Consider the following 21,823-nt stretch of genomic DNA (forward strand, 5'->3'; position numbering starts at 1 on the left):
AATAAATAATTAATTAAATTTGGAATTAAATAATTAAATACATATTTATGACATTTAATTAATTATTGATACATTTAATTATTTCATTATGTATTTATTTCATTTTGGCAGTCCTGACCAGTAAGTCAAGACAGGTCGATCCTAGATAATTGATTGCTGGTGTGGACTTGGGGCAGGTATCCCAGAATGCATTTCAAATCACAAGCAACAATGGTGGTGGCGCTCTAAAAGTTTTTAAATGCCCTGTTTTTCTGTCACCAACTATACTTTTAATAATGTTTTACCCGTGAATGTAGTGGTGTAAAGTTCACATCTGGTCAGCTGGTCAATATAGAACATGTTTGCAAAAGTGCTCTAAAGTTTTCGTTGTTGTCGCTAGCTCAGCTAACAGTCAGCTGACCGAGTGTACCGAGCTCACAGCTCTGATGTTCCAGCTTAACTGGTTTTTTAACCGGTTAGATTTGTGTGTTCCACATGTTGCATCTGCAGATTCTCATTTTCACTGAACGGTCGTCTCTTTCCCCCTGCTCTCGTGTCTGTGTTGACATTTTCCTCACGACACCAGCGATCGGCTCGGCAGACCCTCAGACTACGTCCACACATCGTTTTCTCTCCGTTTTGGCCTCCCGTCCACACTGAGACTGCGTTTTTGCAGATGGAAAACGCAGGGTTTTCAAAACGCATACATTTCAAACCGTGTTTTCATGTCGTGATGTGTCCTGTGTGTCGAAGCTTCGAAGCGTGTGTCAGGTAATCTCGGGGGCAAGGGCGTAGATTTGGCATGGACTGAAGGGACATGTCCCCACCAATAATTTGATCGATAGAAAGAAAAAGAAAAAAGAAGGAAAAAAAAAACGATCTATCAACGTCTCATTCGCCAAGCGGTACAGAAAGCGTTAAATTACTGGAGTCCTACGTCATGTGACAAATATGGCCAATGTGATTGGCTGTGCCTTTCAGGGAGCTCTGTTTAGTTTTAGTAGCGGCAAGCCTGCGCTGCGAGGAGAGGAGGACGGCAGCAAAAAGGAAGAATGTGGATATAGGAAAGTGTTTTTCAAAGAAACCTGTGAGTCACTTAAAGCCAAGTTAACTCATAAAATGTGTCCGTCACAATAACGTTACAGGCTATGCTAGGCTTTGGCCCACATCAGTCTAAAATTGTATGTAACCACGAATAACGTTTTTTGGAAACTAACTGCACAACATGCAGCACTATTAGTTCTCTCAGTCTCAGAGCAGCATTTCTAATTTTGATTGAAACTGTCAGAGAAAACGGCAGCTTTGAGCAGCCAGGATATTAGTTTACAGAGGCTGTTAAAATTATATGTCTAATGTTAAAATGTTGGAGACACAATAATTTCATCCTAATGGTAATGCTATTTTCATAGGGTTAATTTTTGAGACAAAATATCACAAAGTAGTCATGATTTTCCAAATATTCCACCTCGGAGTGCAGTTTGCACAAATTGTTTTTAAAATGCACTCACCCTACAAACATTACTGATGAGTTAAGATCTGCACAAACTGACAGAAACACTGAAGCAGCTCCACATTTTATTCTTATTGTCATGTATGTCCTATTTGTCAGGTGACAGAAGAACCAACACAAAGCTCAGTTATTCATATAAAACTATGAATTGTAATTTTAAATGGTTTAAAAGCATGTAGAATAGCATATGTATGCAAGTATATTTCTGCTTTTATCAAGAAGCAAAGACAAAAAGGGAAAAAAAGAAACCGGCAGCGTTCGGTGGTTGAATCATCTGTCCCCACCAATGCCTAAACCAAATCTACGCCCTTGCTCGGGGGAGTTTTTGTGAAGCACGTATCGAGGCTTGCTTTGATTACGTATGCAGTGACATTCGAGGCCTCGCGGGCAGTCGGTACCATGTGACTGATTCAGGAAGTGGCTCGCCGGTTCGCGCCAGATGTGAAAGCGCTATATAAATGCAATCCATTATTAATGTGATTTCTGTCTTTTAGTTTATTAAAAAGTGAAGCACCACACACTAGTTTGTGTCATTATCCAGATGTACATAAGCATGATTACACAGTTACACAATCATACCAAAACTCTGTCCTGATAGTTTCCACTTTCTCTTTTGTATCAGACATACTGAGACAATATTCGGGATAAATAACCATGAAAACAATTTATTCAGTTTAGAGGTTTAGATAATACTCCCAAACAGTTGATTCTGTTCATCTGGAAGTTATGTTTTCAGTGGGAAAAGGAGTTACTTGGATGAGTGAAGAAGCGTTTCTCCCCCTGAAAACTCTGCGTCCAGGTGAGCAGAATCAACTGTTTGGGATTCCTTACTTGGATGATTGAGCATATTGTGACACAATAAATAATATGAATACATTTTATTTTAGATGTCCTTCAAAACACTCAAGTTCACCTTGCACAAAAGAGTTAAAAACAATAAGTGGCTGTACAAAGTCTGTGTTTGCCTTTGTACTGCATTTCCTTTTAGTTATTTATTAGTAACAAACTATTACACTAATCAAAGCCATTAAACAACATCCAACAGACTTTAAGTTCTCCAACAAACTGAACGATGTGAAAATCGCACAAATGAACCTGAACGTTTCCTGGAAAAGTGAAATTAAAAATGTTTAAGACTAACTTTAAAAATGATGTAAAGTGTATTTTTAATAAGATTCAGATTTATCGGAGGAATTTCTAAATTCATGTCATTAACTGAGTATCTGTGATCATGACTACATGAATTAAACAAAAACTGAACTTTATAGCAGCAAACATGTGAAATAACGACAGGCTGAATCCAGTCGAGTCAATAAAAGTTTATCGTTTAATGTTTGTCATTAATCATGAATCCACAACACAGCAGTTTGTTTAGTGAGTAGGAAAAACGTGAGTATTTACATCTACCATCATACACGTCACAGTTTATACCCATGCTAACACAACAAAGACTTTTATATACAAGAAATACTATTAGCGTCGTCATACAAAGGAGCGCCATCGTTGGAACTATCTAGATTTGTCATTGATGCAAAATACACAAAATCATAATAAACGTCTCCTCAGCTGCCCTGAAGTGATCGCGATAATTCGACAGAATGAACTTGGATCGCTGTGGACCAGGTTTAAAAACTGGTTTACATCAGAAAACACAAGGCGAGACGATCACAGTCTACGTGTATACGAGGTTTGCCCTTCATGCCCGCGATAAATACGCCCTCTCCTCGCTTATGTACAAAGAAATCAACGCGTCTCCTCCGTGAGCTCCGTCGGATTTCCCTCCACGCTCCTCCTTCTAAAGGAAACACAGACTGGGTGGGGTCAGTGGTTTTAGTCTCACACAAAACTTACTTTCTTTTAAAAAAGCACCAAACTACTTTTAATTTTCCTGCCATCCGACACGTTCAAGCCAAAGAACAAAAGAATGAACTGAACGTCCTACAAACAAACCTCTGATTTGCATAGTTCATCTTCACCTGCTTCGAGTTTGATTCACTGAAATCTGAACACTTCATCGCTGCAGACCGAGTATGCAGGACCGTTTGTTTAAAGCAAGAGTTCACAGCAAAATCAAAGATGTCATTTTAACTGTGGTAACCGTAGTAACCGTTTACACATCTCTTTTGTTTTGGTGGGAATGACCCAGTTTTGGAGATATTAGGTGCAGAGATTTCTGCCTTCTTTTCAATACAAACTACTAAACAGCACAAAGAACTACTTTCTTTTTACTGTCTACATCTGCCAGCCAAAGGAAAATGCAGCCAGGTCTCTCTTTAGTGAGCAAATAATTAATATAAGCTGGTCAAAGCAGGCCGTCACTTTACATAAAAGATGCCGTACCCACCAGCGAGGTCCCCCGTTGGATATGAAGGATGCTGCACATTCATATAGCAGCAACTTGTCAATTACACCCTGGTTTATCCACTTGTTTGCCTCCAATAGAACGACAGCTGATAAAATTAAAGTCCTGCCACTAGTGAGGCTCATCAGGTAAATATTTACTGAGGTCATAGTTCAAGCTGCGGGGGTTGTTTTCTCAGACTTTTTCTGCAGGACAAACAGTTGCCCCCTAGTGGCCACTGGAAAGAACGCAACTTCCAGCTTTGTTTTAATTTTCAGACGTGGAAGCTACAGCCATCCTTTATATACAGGCCCAATCCCAGTGTCCAATCACAGGACGAAACAGACTGTTACCGGGATAAGAAACAAAAGCACCAGAATAAAACTGTAACGCAACAAGCACAAAAGAGCAACGACACAAAAGGCAAAAGAAAATCTATGCACGTGTGATTGCAGCATATGCATGTAAAGTAGGTTTAGTTCAGGGAGAAGAAAATAGTTCCCACATGAAACATCTTCAATAGGTTTTTGCTGCTTCTTTACTTCTCAGTAGCTGATCAATGATCTCAGATTCTCAGTTTAGCTCAGATATATTTAAAAGACAGCAGATGTCAAAATGTTCTAAAAGGATGAACAGAACTAAAAATCAGGAGAAAATAAAGTACATTTAATTCTGCTGTGAACTTTTCTTTAGTAAACTGTTGTGTGACTTCTCTCTCTCCCTCTGGTGTAATTCGATCCTGATATAACACACACTCTCTCACAAACTGCCGTAACAGCGCACACCTTCATTGTTGCAGTTTCTCGTTGCTGAAAAGCTTCTCTAACCTGCCTGCGTCATGTATTTACAGCATCCCCGCTCACAGCTCTTTGTAGGCTCAGAAGGATCAAACATAAACGGCTCAGCACAACTGCATCAGGAGCTTTACAGATAAACAAACACACAGAATGACAGAAAAGTGATAAAAAATTCAACCTTCCAGTGCGTTATGTGAACTGGAGGTAAAGGTTGCAGGAAGAAAAAGCAATAAGGTGATTTCTAAATCTGGCTTTGTATAAACGTATACATATTAATATCAATCTTCATGTTTTGCAAAGGCAACAAGCATAACAGATGTGCTGTGAGAAAACCTTTGAGAGCACTCAAAGCTGTTTAAAACAGAGGTAACATCATATGTTGTTGGCATAAACACAAAGGCGTCAGTGCGAGTCTGTAACAACTGTTTATATCGCTGTGAATACACACAGCGCATGAATCCACCATCAGCTGCACTGAGTGTTAATATGGGTTTCAGTTTCAACAGGACAACAATCAACTCGAACTCTTCACACAAGGATGAAAGAGTTGATCATTTAGGGAATAAATGAACTAAAATGATTTTAAATGAAATTTATAACTAAAAGTAGAAGAAGAGAGAAGCTAAAGATCTAAAAACAGACAGGTTCAAGGAGGTAACTCGAGCCGTGCTGCATAATTCACCTGTAACATCATCAGTCAGTTCACCAAACACCCGACTTCATGAATTCAGCAGTTTTCTGCAAACTGTCCGGGCTGTGGTGCAGCCTCTGTGTGAGCCACAGGACAGTTTCATGGCTTTGACTTTTATAAGTGGGGAATAAAGAGACTGGAAACGCTCACCGGACACAGAGCACCACTGAAAGTCCAGCTCTGAACTTCCACTGAACATCTTTAACCATCACTGCTTCACTCGTATGTTTATGGTGGAGAATTCAAGCAGCGGGCCCGTATCACTGCTCACACAGCTCACGCCATGCGTCGCGGCAGGAAATGCACATGTGCAACAACTGTCTGAATGATGGCTGTTGTTCCATGTAGCTTACTGGGTCAGTGAATGCAGCAGACACGTTCACTGAGTGAATGGGTTAAATGCAGAGAGGGATTTTCCCCACGGGGACCAATAAAGTACACTTTCTTTCTTCTTTCTTCTGACATTACAGGAGCTGAATATTTAAAGTGGACCCGCTCTGCTCATTTCGAGCTCTATATTTTGATGTTTGGACTCTACCAGAGGAGCTTTGTATGACTCATAGTTAAAAATAACACTGCAATGTGTCTGAAACAAGCTGCTTCAGTGCCCGTCTCTTTAGACTGGCTGCTCTTTGTAAACAAAACTATGGTTGTGTTTACTGCGCACATCCATCCTGGTGTGACAGAGTCAGAAAATCCAGAACTGGTCGACTTTAGTAACTCCTGAAAATGATTTAATGGATGAAGTAAAGTCTGTGATGGTTCTAAACGTGCAGACGCACTCACACACAGTCTCGTCGTTTCACTGAAAACAAACCTTCAGCTTCTCTAAAGCAGCGAAAGCCATTCGAGGCAGAGTGCGCACTCAGGTCGCTAATCCTTAAATCTAAAATGTCTCAACCTGACTCAGTTTGTCATCGACATATTTTTATGTGATGCCTATATTTACTTATGCTTGTGTCCCCTATTTTATTGTTTCTGCTTTCAGCCCTTTATGTAGACAATGTTGATTTGATTTATTTCGTCGTTGTTCTCTGTCTTAACTTTTAATTCGTCCCATCTCGCTCTTCGATGTCCAGCTTCCTGTTGAAATGTATTTTTCTATTTTTGCCTTTCTGTCAAAGCACTTTGCAAAGACATCGTGTTATTATTATTTAGCCTCACAGGGGAACAGTTCTGTGTTGGATTTATCTAAATGTAGCTGGGCTTAAGTTCGAAACTACAAACTACAGAGCCACCAGCCATCGTCACCAACACAATATGACACTGAATCAGGATTCTGAGTTTTCTGCACCTTTAGGAGGAACCAAAACAGGACAAAGCTCAAACACAACGATCAGCTTCACCATGCAAAATGTGAGGTGATCGGACACCAGGCAGAGCACAACGAGGATTTCAAATAGCCATGTGAGCTAACGGCTGTTCAACCTAAAAAAGGGGGCGAAGTGATCAGGATGACAGTCTGCTCACAATCTGAGTGCTAAATGTAAAAAGAATATTTAAAACAAAACACTAAAGTACAAAAGTATGATCCTTTGCAGTACTTTTACACGTCTACTACTAAATCCTGCTGATTCAACATCCTTGGTGTTCAAAGTGGTTTCCTAGACTACAAAGACATCAGTGCACAGTACAGTATTTCTCCAGTGCTTCCAGTGCTTCACCTCACAGTCTCTGTTCAGTGAATGAACATGCATACAAAACAGTACCCTGATTAAAAAATGTACAGTCATTACTTTCATAGAAAAAATGCCAAAAAAGGTGTATATTTACTTCAGCTAACATCCCTAAAAATACCAGCAGTCGGACGCCTCGCACATATTTACAGGTTCCTCCGCTGAACGCATCGTCAGCTTTAAAAAACCCTCAGAGCAAACTGTCCCTCGCTCCTGTTTTCAGGAGCTGCAATAAAACCTTCAGCTGTTGTGAAGTGCACATTGCGTCTGATGAAGCGGCTACTGTCGGCTCAGAAAGCCATTTGCACATTTCTTCAATCAAAAGTATAACGACTGAATATAAATTATATGTATATACTTCTTTATACTGTATTAAATGTATCTACATTCTCTCTTACTTAAATATAAACACTTCTCATCTCTGTCGTTTATCTTCAACATTTCAGGAAAAAGTGACTGAAAATCTTCGAAAGCCGTCGCTCTGTTTGCATAAAGCATCACTTAAAGGTACTTTTTGTAACTTCCTGTTTACTAAGATTAACAAAAATTAACAGAATATAAATACCAGCTTGACTTTATGTCCTAAACTATCTGTGTTTTCTGTTAAGATGTCAACCGTAGTCAAATGAGGTCCCGGCCGTACTTTGGTGTATTACCTTTTTGTTCAAACGCTGCCCCCTGGTGGTGAACGTTTTATTTACATCGTTACAAAAAGTACCTCTACCCGATGCCTTTATAGCCGCTGTTTACGTGACAGAAATAATCATCATTAGTTATTTGCTTTCATTTTGGTCTTTTGTTTTCATCTTTTTAAATCATCTAAATCAGTGATTCCCAAACTCAAAGCTGCTAAACTGGAGTCCACACGAGACTGACCTTTGGTCCCCTCGTCCCACATCGAGACAGTGTCCCACATTTTGTTCACTGCAGGACAGGCACTTTCCTAAAGTCTGGCTTTTATCCAGTGGCTTTAAAAAAACTGAAATACAGGGAGACTACTTAACTGGGTGAAGTCAAAACAAAGGAAATGATTTTCCTTTCTTAGTTAATCTGCAGTGATGCAGAAAGGAAAACATGACATTAAGTGACAGGTCAATTATCGGGACAGCAAAAGTAAATATAGTAAAAAGAATATATCACGGACAATAACATGAAACTTCTTATTGTGCTTATTGCGTCTGCTCAGCGAGGCAGGAGGGAAAGTCCTTCACAAACCTGCAGTTTGTCCTTTTATAGTTTTTTAGGATATGTGAAGATTCCCACACAAATAAACTCCAGCTGTTGTAAAATGTTGTATCATTGAGGTTCATGGAATCTGGCCACCCTGCCTCTGGAGGACACCCTGCAGTACCTTCACAGCCCACTAAGGGGCAGCGGCCCACACTTTAGGAATCACTGATCTAAATATCCTTCAGTATAACATCCCTGCTTTGACCGTTCTGTGTCTATAGGTTTTATTTGTACATAAATAAAAATGTTTTTAAAGTGCCGTTTGCCTTTAAATCTTCAGAGCGAGGCTTTTTTTTATTTGACTAGAAATCCCTTCGTAAAATCACGGGTTCTGTTTCAGGTGTAATCATGAATTTAGTGAAAAAGCTGAGCAGCATTTTCTCAGCTTAAACCCCCGTCTGCACATATAAGAAGTAAAGAATCAGGATGCAGTGACGTGAGGACTGTTTGGTTGAAGGAAACACGTCTCAGAGGTCAAGGATTCGTTAGCCAGATGGAGCGTGCGAGAGCAGACTGAAACCTTTAGCGGTAACTGGAGGACAGCTGGGGGCGATTCAGAGCTACCCTCAACTTCATGACCCAGTTTTTAGTTTGGCTCTCGCTCTCACGTCTTTTCTTTCTCTCTTTTGAGAAGAGTTTCTTGTCTGTCCCTATAAACCATGAGGGGGCGTCCTACTCCTCGCCGATGCCGTGCTCCCACGCCACTTTAGCCTGCTCATCCTTGGTGGCTGCGATTATGGGCTGGGAGATCTTGCGTGGCATGGGCCGCGGTGCGGGAGGTGGAGGCGCTGCAGACTGGCTGATCAGGGAGTCCTCTTCAGGGATGCAGCCCTCTCGGAGGTAGGGTTTAGGGGGCAGCGCCGGAGGCTCATGGAAGTGGTAGAGAGGCGGGTGGTGGGGGATGTAGTGTGGGTGGAAGTGATGGTGGAGTTGGTGGTAGTAGTGGGGGTGTTGTGGGTGTGGCAGCACATCCTGCTGCTGCATTTGTTGAACTCCGATGGAGGCCGAACCCGGAGCCTGGGGTTGGATTTGGGACCCCACCTGAGCCGGGGTGACGCCTCCCGGGGCAGAGTGGCTGCGGCAGGGCGGGGGCTTGACTCCATCCAGGACTTCAGGTTCGGAGATGCTGTACCTGACGGGCTGGTAAGGTGAGTCGAGGTCCTCCTGGTCGGTGGTCCAAGCCTGGCTGCTGGGGACGGACTCCAGGGTGTCTGTGCGGCTGGCGGTGGGGTCAGAGGAGGAGGCGGGGCCACCAAAGTTGCTCTCACTGAGGGAGGAGACTCCGGAGCTGGCACTGCCTGACAGGTTGGAGTTACTGCCATCCAGGATGGACTGTGGACTGGTGGGCGAGGCAGGTATAGGATGCAGGGGAGACTGGAGAGAGAGGCGAGGGAGAGTCACACAAACAATCTCTAACACAGAGTCTGTGATTAACAGCTGCGGTTTTAATAAATATGTTTAAAGTCTGTTAATATTTAACAAAGCAGGTCGATCACATTCTTTTCTTCTGCATAAACATGAAGATCACAACTTATTTACAATGAATGTCTTTAACTAGAATCACATCTGATTGAAGTGTAGAAGCAAAACAATGACAGTGCACATTAACAGGCATAGTTTAAACTATAAATATACCAAGTAACACAGAAAGCAGGATTCTGGAGTGTTTGTTAAAAAAAGAGGAAAAAGGAAACATGAAGCCAATAAATCAAATATTGCTGATGAGCTTAGGAACAGGACACGAAGGTTTACAACTGAACAGAAAATATTTTGTCTTTGTCGTAACTGTTGGTGGATAAACTGTAAAGTTATTTCCAGCTGGTGTTGCAGACTCAGCTGTGAACACTGATGCTTCATTTAAAAGAACAAAATCATGGACACAAAGAAAAACACACAGACAGTAATGTGCACTGATTTGTGAGTGCATACACACACACACACACTAATGGACTGACAGACGAACTTCATCCAGACAGACAGCAGGCATGAGGAGGAGGAGGAGGAGGAGAAGGGTACCTTTCTTAAAGAGCGCGCGGGGAGAGCTGGAGGGAGGTCGCTGACCTGGTGGTGGAAAGCGTCAAAGTGCATCGACAGGTGTTGCCCTACAGGGTGAGACACAGCAGGACTGACTGAGAGAAACTCGCACACACTCACACACATTTCAGACCAGAGAGGAGGAGGAGGTGGGAGGAGGGGCAAGGGGGAACAAAGGTCAGAGAGTGGAGAACAAGAAGGTAGAGGCAGGTGGGTGGGGTTAAAACAGGAAAAGGGGGGAGTTGGAGCAGTGTGTGGAGGAGGGGAGGTGTTCAGCTCTGATAGCATTTAAGTTGTTTGATTGCAGTGGTATAAAGTGTGTGTCTGTGTGTGTCTGCAGTGAAAACGAGATCAAATTAACCAAAGTTCACTCTCAGAGAACGCTTCCTTTCTTTCTCTCTGTGCTTCGAGCCCTGCAGACGTCTCCTCTGAGGTTGCAGGAACCACCAAACGCTTCATAAACACTTCATGTACCTGAACTTTCACTCTTGGGACTCAAAGGTTTGAATAACGCGATTTACAAAACCGAGAATGAGTGTTCGGTGGTTTTGAAAGGTTTCTGTGAGGGACTAATACGAGTCTGCGTCGTCACAAATACTCCTGAATGAAAAGCAGAGCTGCTTTGAATCCCCGATCATAGAGGTCACGGAGAGGAGAGGCCCAGCGCTATTCTGTTAATACTTTCTCAGCCAATCAAAGCACAGCTTGCATAAAGGGGGAAAACGGCTAAAACAGCTGTTTTCAGACAGAAGACAAACTGAGAGGCTGCACCGAGACCCACCATTAGATACACAGGGATCATGAATCATGCGGAGCTAATCTAACGGAGGTACTAATGAACATGACAGAGGAGATGAATCTCCCCTGAATCCTGCTCAGAAAACAGTCATGTCTTCTGACCCGGTGCTTAAAAAACAGATTCAGTTCCACAGCCAGGAAAACGTTACAGAGTCCCCCGCACAAACACACTGCAGGGGAACCTGTGGGGATTCCCCACACACAAAAACCGACACACGCAACGATGCACAAGAATCAACGCTTCGCTCTCACACAACAAAAACCCAGCAGGCGTCCACGGATGACACTTTCTGGGCTAAAGGCGTTCAGTTGCATGGCTTCATGTCCAAACTTGGTTAAAAAGTGGAGTTCAGTAAATATCTAGTAAACATTGTCTACATTAGACGTTAATTCTGTAAGTCTAACACTGAAGTGTTTGTCTGTAGCTGTGAGCTGTGTGTGAGGGGGACAAACGGTACATTCTCTTGGTGGTCATGATCATCCTGCATGTGTGGTTCTCCCTGGGTTGCATCTCACTGACACACTCGTGCAGCTGTTTTTAGGATTATTGTTTCACAGTACGAAGGTTCAAATCCACTAAAGAGGAAGTCCTTTCATGTTTCAGACGGTTTTAGATGTAAAAGAATGACATAAAAAGATTTAACGCTTCAGCATCTGGCAAAGTTTGATTTATGCTTGGTGGGAAATCAGTGCACAATACACACACACACACACACAAACGCACACACACACACACACACAGTAGTTTCATACCTTGAGGCAGGTTGCGTGGTGGAACAGGTGGTGCCATGACACTGCCAACGTGGGAGGAAAGGAAAGGGAGGGCTTCTCTGGTACCGCTGTCCAAACTCCAACTGCTGGGAGTGGTCAGGACTGGAGGGCAGAGAGTGAAGACGGGTGGAGTGGAGAAAAAAAATAGATGAGTTTTACAGAAATATTCTGTATTGTGTGTGTGAGTGAGTTTGCCGACCTTTCTCAGCCACAGAGAGGTTTGGGTCGCTGCAGGGTTTGCATGGACCGATCACCTGGTGGAACAAAGCTCGCTGGAAGTTTGGTGGCTGAGGAGGAGACCATGAGCTCGTTAGAGAGGACCACAGCGATCACCTGAATCAGACTTTAATCCGTCTTCAGCTCAGTAAAGAACTGAACATGATTGCATTCGAAAATATTTAGAAGAATATCTGAAGGTAGGTTGAATCCATGAAAAGCACCTGCAGCATCACAGGTCAGCTGATCACAGTGCAGCACAAAGAAAACTAATCTTTGTGCACAAAACAAGAGCTTCCAGTTTCCTCTCCTGTCAAATCCCACTTTACCCTCTGACGTACATGCAACTTCTAATAAATCAAATTCGTCAGACAACTGTCACTGCTGTCGTTCAGGATCCCCCCTCCACTGCTTTACCTGTCCATTGTCTGTGATGTTGGTGTACATCGCGCTGCTCGGCCTCTCTCTGTGCGGCGGCAGCAGCATCAGCATCTCCCTGTTGTGTCTGTATTTGTCAGGCAGAGACGGAGAGCCGACTGCAGACGGACAGATTACAGAAGTGAGACATGTGTGAAATACAAAATATCAGAAAGCTAAATATAGCTTTAAAAATCTTCCATGGGCCGCTAACCTCTGATGGTTGAGGGGGCGGAGTTTATCATCTGAGAAGGCGCAGAGTGGGTGGAGCTAAGACTGGAGGAGGACAGGCTCGCCTGCAGTTCCAAGAAATTCAAACGCAGTATTGTACATATAGATTAGAATAATGTGAGGTATTTGAGCAGTGATGCTCAGCTGTGCACAAAAAGCTGGACATTATAATATTACAGAGTTTTATATTCATGTGTGATATATGGAGTGTTTCTTGTTTCTTGCAACAAGTGCGTTTCCTCTCTGCGAATCGTGTTTTTCACTGACCTGCATGCGGTAGAAGTCCTCGGGGTGTTCCACTACCATGCCGTCAGCCAGGATCAGCAGATTGCCAACGTTTCCCATCTCACTGGAGTTATGAGAGGAGAGAGAGGAGGAGGAGTTGCGCACAGGAGTCAGAACAGCTACGGGACTGGGAGGAGGGAACGAAAGGAGGAAAAAAGAGGAGAGGAAACAGGGAGGGTAAAGAGAAAGAGGGCGGGGGGAGAAGAGGGAAATTCCAGGTAGAAGAAAAGAAAGGAAGGAAGGCAGGAAGAAAGGAAGGAAGGCAGGAAGGGGAAGGGCCGAGCAAACCAAAAAAGAAGAAGCGAAAACCAAACAGCCGGCATGCATGAGGTGATGCGGTGAGAATGAGAGCGATGGTCAGCCATGAGCATGCAGGAAGCACGATGCAGGAAGCACGATGCAGGAAGCACGATGCAGGAAGCACGATGCAGGAAGCACGATGCAGGAAGCACGATGCAGGGTGGTGTCGGTGAAGGATGAAGGAGAGAAAGAGAAAATGGCAGACTTTCAGAAAGTGCGATGTGAGCAGACGACAGCAGAGATGCTGCGAGGAACTTCTCAAAGATCATTAATGAGACACAGCAGGTGAACCACAGATGGAGGTGAAGCCAGTGAGAAGACGTGTGCTGACTGTGAAGGATGGTTTCTGCCGTGTTCACCACATTTAACAGTTTCAATTAAGAATAAGATAAAAGTAATTAACTGCTTTGTCTCTCTTGATCCGTGCCCCTTTGACCCGACCCTCTATGCAGACTTAGAGGAAACTGACTTTGAGGATTTTTTAAAACCTTTTCAACATGTTTAGAGACCCTGAATGAGGTTTTGATGACATGGTGGTGCAGACTGAGGAGTGTATCAGGGTGTAGCTGAATAAGATTAAAGCAGGAGAGTCTAACGGGCACTTTAAAGGATGACGTGAGGGTTAAAAAAGTCTCTGCGTGTTGCTGACCTGTGTCGGTGCATCAGTTTGAAGCTCTCGGGGCTCATGGGGCCGTGAGTGGCCAGGATTCCTCTGGGTGTGTTGGGCCCTGAACCGGACTTGTCTAAACCAGGCAGACCCTGCAGAGACACATAGAAGCACTGCTCTGAATATTCACACTGCCCTCGGGTGTCCACACAGACAGAAGAATCACTGGTTGGAACGGTAAAGGTAAAATTATGAACAGAGGTGAAATGTTCAACGAGATTCTTTGCAGTGACGTAGTCTCTAAGCTTGGTGCACACTAACATGCTCTTTGAAGAAGAAACGAATCCATCCATCCTTCCAGCATGTTTACACCGTAATGAATCTTCTTCTACACTCGTTCATTTTGGTTCATGAGCTACATCTAACAACAGCTCCGCGTACGTATTTGTACCTCCTGAGGTTGTAATATTATATTATTTTGTGTGCTCACATGGCAGAGGCTGCTCCTCATCATCTGGAACTGATCTATCAGCTTCTTGTGCAGGGGACGCATTTCTGGGTGCACCAGCTTCTCGTGCACAGCCAGACCGACTCCCAGGATGTGAACCTGTGTGAAAACCAGTTTTTAAAAACATCAGCGGATGAGATGAAGAACCCTGTTAGTATGAGCAAGAATGAAGACGAGGTTGTTGCTCACGTTGGTCTACAGACAAATCCTTCCTTTGGAAAACTTAATGCACGTGTTTCACCTGCTTTACTTTTGCCTGCTTCATGTCAACAAATGTTTTTCTACTGGATCGAAATAATCTGACATGGGAGAGGGGGCGAGGTTAGGGGGGGCATCTCCTCCTATCAGCAGCTGGGGCTGAAAGTATTAGCCCCCCAGGAATTATGGAGCATTTTGCTAAACTTCTTCCCAATTTTTGCAGCATTGATGAAACTTGATATAATCAAAGATTCACCAAACCTGTAGCTTTTGGGACATTTTGTAATATAAAATACATTTTTAGTCTTTATATCAAATATAGTTAAAAGTAGGGTTGCCAAAAATATTAACATGTGAATGTTTGTTTTCAAAAAGAGCGGCACATCACAGCCTGACAGCCCGGTGACTATTAATGGCCACGGGGCTAATCACTCATTTCTTTCTTGTTTTGTATCCATGAAATATCCTGATTAAACTTAAACATTGTTATTTTGTTAACAGATACACTATAAAAAACAAAGACTTGTTGTTAATGGTCATTTTCTTTCCTTCAGTTCAGTGAAAGCATGAATGATAACGTCTGCATGCAGATATATGAAAACAAAAACTATAGATTCAACTATTACAGGATTCTGAGGTTTTTCTTCAATCGTGACATTTGTCTCACGCTAAAGGTCAAATTCTCCACATGGTTCTATCTGAACACACTTACAGCTCTATATGTGTTTCCACTGAAGCACATATAGAGCTTTAATTTGAGTATATGGAGCCAACTTGGTCTATTTGGCATCTCAGGACAAAAAGGCAGAGCTGTGTTATTAAAGCTCTGCAGGAACGTCAGCAAACGACACCTCACCTGCTCCTGCATCAGGTCTTTAAGCTGTGTGATCTTCTCAGTGTCTTCAGGGTGGCTCGTGATGTACTCCTTATCAAAGAAAGCCTGCAAACGAAGGAAAAAAGCAAAGTCAAATTTATGGAGCAGTACTGTGGCATTACATCATCTCAAAACACCAAACCTTATAGAAATGAACATTTTTAGTCCATTTTATACATAATTTGTTCGCACAGATTCAGAGATTATGCGCACGGATAACAAACTGCTGTGCTTTGTAATAAAATACATGTTCTGTACTTTTGTTTATAAAAGGAAACTCTAACATATCACTGAGGTTAGTGCATTCTGGACCGTTTGTGTTTTATGAGTGGATAAAATAACAGTGGTTTAATCATATTGTGGCCCCTCCTTCACCTGCCTATAAAACTGCCCACTGTGATGCGCTGTAAGATTTTACTGCTGTGACTCAGCCTCACGGGGGCCGATGACATGAAATTCCCTGTCTGTCTGACCTCTTGGTATCTGGCGATGCCTCCGTTAACAGCAGCGTCGATGACCCCGTTCAGCGTCATGCTGAGCAGGTTGATGTTGCCGTGCAGCTGCTTGTGTTGGTACTGGCTGATCAAAGTGCGCAGCTCCTGGTTCTTATTCTCCACCACAGAGATGGCGTTTTCTAACGGGCTCACCTCCACCTGAGAGAGAGACGCAGAGCGACGAGGAGCCAAAGTGAGAGACGCTCAGATTACTTCGTAGAATATATCATAACAGATTGTTGTGAGTTTATGGATCCTGTTTATCTTTACAGATCTCTTTCATGTGCTCACCAGCTCTCTCTTCTCCACCTCAAACCAGCGGGAAATCCCGGGCAGAGGGTGGGTGAGGATCAGAGTCGTCCTTTCTATCCACAGACTCTGAAAAACACGACAAGCAGGGAGACAAACAGTCCAGACTTCAGGAGGTTTGATGTAACATCAGCAGCCATCGAAATCTCCTGAAATATCTAATTAATGTTGAGAATCCGGTTTATTAATCATCTAAACTTCAGTCAAAATGAGCCATGCTGGCTGAATTTTCAGAGAGCTTCAGAAAAAACCAGGCAGATCTTAATGAACTGAAGCAACGCTGTAAAAAAGAGGTGGATTAAAACCCTCCACAACGATGTGAGGGAGTCGCAGAGTGTTTGATGCTGTAAGCTGCTGAATCACGAGGAAGGTTGAAGGAGAAACAATGTCTCTACTGTCAGGGATGGAAATGACAGAAAGCAAAGACAGACGAGGAAGATGTCAGATAAATTTCACAGGAAGGAACTTAAAGAAATGTAAATCTTGGATAAACAAGGCAAAAAAGGTTTTTGTAATGAGTCACTGGATATAAATGCTGTAAATCGTGTCATTCATAAGAATATAAACAAAGGCAGGTTCAGCTGGGTTGCAGTAAGTAAGTGTGTTGAGCTGATTCACTGAGTATCTAATAAAAGAATAAGAGGAAAAAGCACTTCCTGTCTCACTTTGAACTCATTGTCTCGATCTTTGGGGCCTTTGTGGAAGGGCCGGTCGTAACGGAAGCGGCGAACGTTGTTCACTCGATAGAAGCTCTTAATGCGGTCCGGTACTCGGTCCATCTGAAGGACGGTCACGCTGTCCGGCACCGGCGTTACTGCGTAGATCTGGAGGTCTGAGAGGAGGGAGGTCAAAGATATAACTGAGAGCCGATAACACAGCAAACAAAACGCTTCCATGGACGTCAGGCGTGGATTAATATTTAAATCGAGCGGTCTTTGGATGAACATCAGCTCTGCTGCTGAAGGATACACTGTGCATCACACTGCAGGATGGCCTCGTCTGGTTGATTGGGGTGCTGCATTGCAATGGCTTGCGGGAATTCTCCCAGCATCCTTTGCTGGAAGGCTTCTAACCTTTCGTAGTCATGACCACGGCAGACAAACTCTTTGTTCTAGAGGGAACGAATCAAAAACGAACAGAAAAGATTAAGATGTTCATTTTTTAAAGCAGAAATCTTGAAGCCACCTCTTAAGTAACAAAACCTGCAGTTCCTGTAATGACCACTTGAGGCTGGATCCCAAAATGCTCTACAGCAGCCGTGAACATGTTTACTTCTCGCTTCATAACAGCTGTTTACTGGGTCACTGAATTCAGATGTGGCAGCTCAATTATTAGCTTGACCAAAGTCCTTCTAGAAACAAGTCCATCCACCCTGCAGCCATCGAAATATCCTCAGAGAGTTTGTTCACTTTGCCCCAAAATAAGGTTTTAAAAAGCTTTTTTCCTGGAAGGCGTACGTCTTCTTCTGTGAGAAGTGAAACCATTAGAGCTTTCATTTTCTTTTCTGATGGAAAATTACTCAACTTCAAATAGAGTTAACGTGCATGTGTAAATGCTGCACAGTGACATCACTCACTCTGAGGAAGAAAGGGAACTTCCTGCCGTAGAAGCCGACCCTGAAGAACTCGGGCTCCAGGCGCTGCTGCTCCATGATGTTGTCGTAATAGGCCGCCTCCATTTTCTGCAGGTAAAGGTCGCGGGGGGAAGATTGTGAGATCTAATAATTAATATGTCCTTATCATATTAAAGATCTAAAAGATTCTTGATGTGAGTGTTGTTGGGGCTCACCCGTATCCAGCTGAGACTTTGGTAGTCATACAGGGATTCGTACTGGAAGGCCAGCTCCCTGCACAGAGGAATGCCGTACTCCCAACACTGAGGACACACAAACACACAAAACCATGGAGGCGCTGATGTTTGAAGCAAAACCACAACAACTAACAAACTGCCTTTAACTGCAGCGAGCTGATTGGTTACCAGATAACACTTTACATACTGACCCCGTGCTTAACAGAGAAGACGCAGCAAGTGTCTAATATGAAAGTAGTTGCTGCTGGCACCTTGTAAAACCAAGACTGGCACCCCGGTGTTAGATAAGAGAACATACCTTTATTAGTCCCACAAGGGGAAATTTCATAAGGCTGCTGACCTATTGCACGCAATGGCGGCGCCATCTTACCCTGCGACCATACATACATTACACAAACATCACATGGGGAAGACAGGTCAGAGAGGTATAACAATGGAAAATGCACCACATGAGGAAAGATAAGGAGAAACAAAAATGTGCACATAGCACATGAAAAAACTCTTAATACACCAAAGAAACACACGACGAACAACAGGGGCGGGTAAAGGGTGAGAGACAGCCAGTGTAGACAGCACAGCCGGGCCTGCGTGCGCTGGTCTCCTTGATCCAGCGTCAGCATCGGCGGGGAATAAGCGTCGAAGGCGTTTGGAGGGGGATGAGTGTATATCTGCATGTGTGTATATGTCTGTGTGTGTGTCCAGAGTTCAGCTGAGACAGTGTCCTTCGCCCTGCCAGGCTAAGCAAACAGTCTTCCAGCCAACTCAGGTGGCCTTGCATAGAATGGGAAGAACAGACTAAACACAGTCGTTATCAGGGTGTTGTTGTTCAGCTCCAGCCTCGAGACCGCAGCTGACGCCGAGAGGGGATCCGCATGAAGTGATGGTGCTTTTTACTTTACTGCGAACAACTCATATGAATTTCAAAGCTGTTCTAACAGTCCGACACTGGTCTCTCAATCTCCCGTTGGAGAGCCGCGAGCTTCTCCATTAATGAAGCAGCTCGTGACCTCTAAAGCCCACGCTGACCGTGTCACGCCCTCACCTTCCCCTTGTTGAAGTAGTGGATGACTTTCCTGCAGAGTCCCTCCTTGCGGTGCCACTCGGTCTGAGAAGGATAATGCAGGAACTCCTTCAGAGGACGCTCGTCCCAGTGCAGCAGCTCCCAGTATAACAGCAGGGTGAACGCGGCCTCTGCAGACAAACAGCCCAGAGAGCGTCAGCCTGGTGTTTGTCACACGTTCTGCTCGTGTCCACGAGTGACTGATTCTGCTGTACCTGTGTAGTTCTCCGCCTGCAGATGCATGTCACACAGTTTGTGGATGTAGCGGATATACATCTCCTCCTTGTTGATCTCTGACTTGTAGAAGTTCTGAGAAGAAACAAAACAGACAATTAATGCACTTCCTGTGTTTATGCACTGATTTAAACCTGGGATGCCAAACGCTGCAAATACCCACTCGATAGGTGTGGAAATTTCTTAAAGAAGGGCAGAACTTAACTCAAGGCCAAGGTCTGAATCATCTTCATCATTTTCATGGACCTATTTATGGCATACTGTACCAAACCTATTTTGTTAGTTTGTTTGTTTGTAAAGGATCAAGTGTAGACCAACTGAATGTGGAAAACATGAGAATTATTCTTGAAGGCTGTTTATTTAGAACTGGACGGTTTAATAAATGTGAAGCAGCTTGGAAAGAAAAGTGTCTGGACTTGTTTAAGTTTTCTTGAAGACGTTTCACCTTCATCCAAGAAGCTTCTTCAGTTCTAAGAACAGCTGGTGCAGAGTCCCAGATTTCAGCCCATGGGGGCGTCTCCAAGAGGGTCAATGGCAGCCATGTTTATGAAGTGACTGTTTCCAATGCAGAGGTCTGATCCTGGCACAAATAGGAGAGCTGTCCATCTGCACATAAAGGTCAAAGGTCACTCTCTCGAGGATGCCAATGTTCACATTCTGGACAGAGAGGACAGATGGTTTGAAAGAGGAGTGATCCTCGTGTAGAGGATCAATAGGGGGTCCATGACCCTCTTGGGGGGTCACTCCCATAGGCCTTAAATCTAGGTCTCGACAAGTTGCTCTTAGAACTGAAGAAGCTTCTCGGATGAAACGTCTTCAAGTAACTTGAAGAAGTGCAGACGCTTTTCTTTCCAAGCTCCTTAGACTACGATGACCTGGATGACTGAGAAGCTTCACAGACAATAAATGTGAACACTTTCTGAACTCAGTATTTTAGTGATGTCGCTGATTTAAAGTCTTACCAGGAGGTTAACTGTGCAGCCAATCTTCTTGTTTTCGGTTTCATCTCCCTTCATACAGTCCCTGAAAAAATGAAACCAAGTTTATAAAACTTCAAACTTAAACCTTCCACACTTACTTATGAACCTCCGCTTTTATTAACTTGGGTGGGTGTTCTCATTTAGCCCAAGCTCCAAGACACTTTTTCCTATGATAGACGTCACGAGATGCCCAACAAGTTTGCAAACAACAAGAAGACTGTTTTTGAAGACGGATATAAATATAGATACTGCAGGTAAAGGAGGATTACTGCAGGGAACGTGACTAAGTGCTGGTATTCTACAGACAAAGACTTTTATATGATGGCCCCGTATATGACCTGGGTCTCACAGTGTTTAAAGTTTCTTTGCTCAGTTTAAAGACATTTCAAAGGCACAACAACAAAACCAAACTTTCTATGACTTATGGAGCATAAAGTACCACAGAATCATTTATGTCCTATGAATACAAAGGCTTTACTGTACCGGTAGTCGAGCAGCCGCTCCATCAGTCGTGTGACGGAGGTAACGAAGGAGATGCCCGTCTCTCTCCACGTCTCCTGCTCGATCTTCTCCAGCAGGCTGCAAGAAGCATGCAACAAATTACACACTGGAAACAGTTTAAACTGTGGGGACAAACCCACCACGTGCCTCTGGACATACTGTGTGTAAGCACATGTGAAAGTGTGTCGACAATGTTCTACTTTAAAAAGACGTCAAAAAGTTCAACAAGAGCAATAAATGAAGCCAAATCTGATGTTTCGTGTTTTAGTGTAACGTTTTTGTCCTGTGTTGTGAGCCATGACTTCTCCATCAGGGAGTTAACAAAGGCTTCACTGAAGGTCCAACAGACTCACAACAATGTCAGGTTAGCAGATAAGAACAGTCAATGTTAGCAGCGTATATCTGCCCATGTGCAGGGAGTGTCATACCTGGGGTAAGGCCCAAACAGCTGGGTTCTAGTCCCGCAGCAGACAAAGCAAACACACAAAGAGAGTGTTAGAGCAGAAAACTGAGAGTTAATTTCTGTTATCAAAGAGAGAAAAGAGCAGCAGGGCAGAGGGATTCGCTCCAGGTTAAAAACAGAAACACGGGGATGTCAAAGTCTGCGTTCCTCACAGCAAACCGAAGAGCTCCCTGTAGTTCTCGTCTCCTTTCCCCTCCGACACCAAACTGTCCAGCTTGTCAATCAGCTCAGCCTCCACCTGCACACACGTACACAAACGCTGACTTCCTCTGGTTTTCTATGAACGACCTGAACAGCCTCTGCACAGCTGAGCGTGTGCTCCTGTACCTGTTTGAAGTTCCCGTTCTTGCGCTGCTCCCAGTCCATCATGTCGTGGAAAATCGGGATCATGATGTTTCGCACCTCCACCTGCGGGACCAGCGTCACTCCCAGGAACGGACCAATCATCCCGGGAATGAAGTGGATCTTATTCTCACCTGAAACACGTTTCAAACATGGATCCAAAACCAT

General features: G+C 43.7%; 1 protein-coding gene across 8 annotated transcripts in view; it reads right to left on the reverse strand.

Annotated features, from left to right (window-relative positions):
• Positions 1–455: 455 nt before the first annotated feature.
• Positions 456–21,823, reverse strand: part of LOC308402549 (dedicator of cytokinesis protein 3-like) — a 252,665-nt gene continuing 231,297 nt past the window's right edge. For 2 of the 8 annotated variants that reach the window (XM_080891468.1, XM_080891472.1), the window contains 23 exons: positions 21,641–21,789; positions 21,466–21,551; positions 21,279–21,305; positions 20,833–20,928; positions 20,332–20,392; positions 19,351–19,444; positions 19,118–19,266; positions 18,055–18,141; positions 17,843–17,947; positions 17,236–17,377; positions 16,932–17,098; positions 16,249–16,335; positions 15,937–16,116; positions 15,446–15,529; positions 14,374–14,490; positions 13,926–14,035; positions 12,959–13,040; positions 12,675–12,756; positions 12,461–12,579; positions 12,027–12,114; positions 11,810–11,929; positions 10,241–10,326; positions 457–9,598 (listed from right to left, as the gene is read on the reverse strand). In XM_080891468.1, the coding sequence (XP_080747594.1) occupies positions 8,897–9,598; positions 10,241–10,326; positions 11,810–11,929; positions 12,027–12,114; positions 12,461–12,579; positions 12,675–12,756; positions 12,959–13,040; positions 13,926–14,035; positions 14,374–14,490; positions 15,446–15,529; positions 15,937–16,116; positions 16,249–16,335; positions 16,932–17,098; positions 17,236–17,377; positions 17,843–17,947; positions 18,055–18,141; positions 19,118–19,266; positions 19,351–19,444; positions 20,332–20,392; positions 20,833–20,928; positions 21,279–21,305; positions 21,466–21,551; positions 21,641–21,789 (3,020 nt within the window). In that variant the 3' untranslated portion in view covers positions 457–8,896. Of the gene's footprint in view, positions 9,599–10,240; positions 10,327–11,809; positions 11,930–12,026; positions 12,115–12,460; positions 12,580–12,674; positions 12,757–12,958; positions 13,104–13,925; positions 14,057–14,373; positions 14,491–15,445; positions 15,530–15,936; positions 16,117–16,248; positions 16,336–16,931; positions 17,099–17,235; positions 17,378–17,842; positions 17,948–18,054; positions 18,142–19,117; positions 19,267–19,350; positions 19,445–20,331; positions 20,393–20,832; positions 20,929–21,278; positions 21,306–21,465; positions 21,552–21,640; positions 21,790–21,823 lie in introns of all 8 variants that reach the window. The other 6 variants (XM_080891467.1, XM_080891471.1, XM_080891465.1 and 3 more) reach the window with 5 other exon arrangements.

Source organism: Rhamphochromis sp. 'chilingali', assembly GCF_963969265.1.
Source record: "Rhamphochromis sp. 'chilingali' genome assembly, chromosome: 9".
In the NCBI taxonomy this organism is placed as follows: Eukaryota; Metazoa; Chordata; class Actinopteri; order Cichliformes; family Cichlidae; genus Rhamphochromis; species Rhamphochromis sp. 'chilingali'.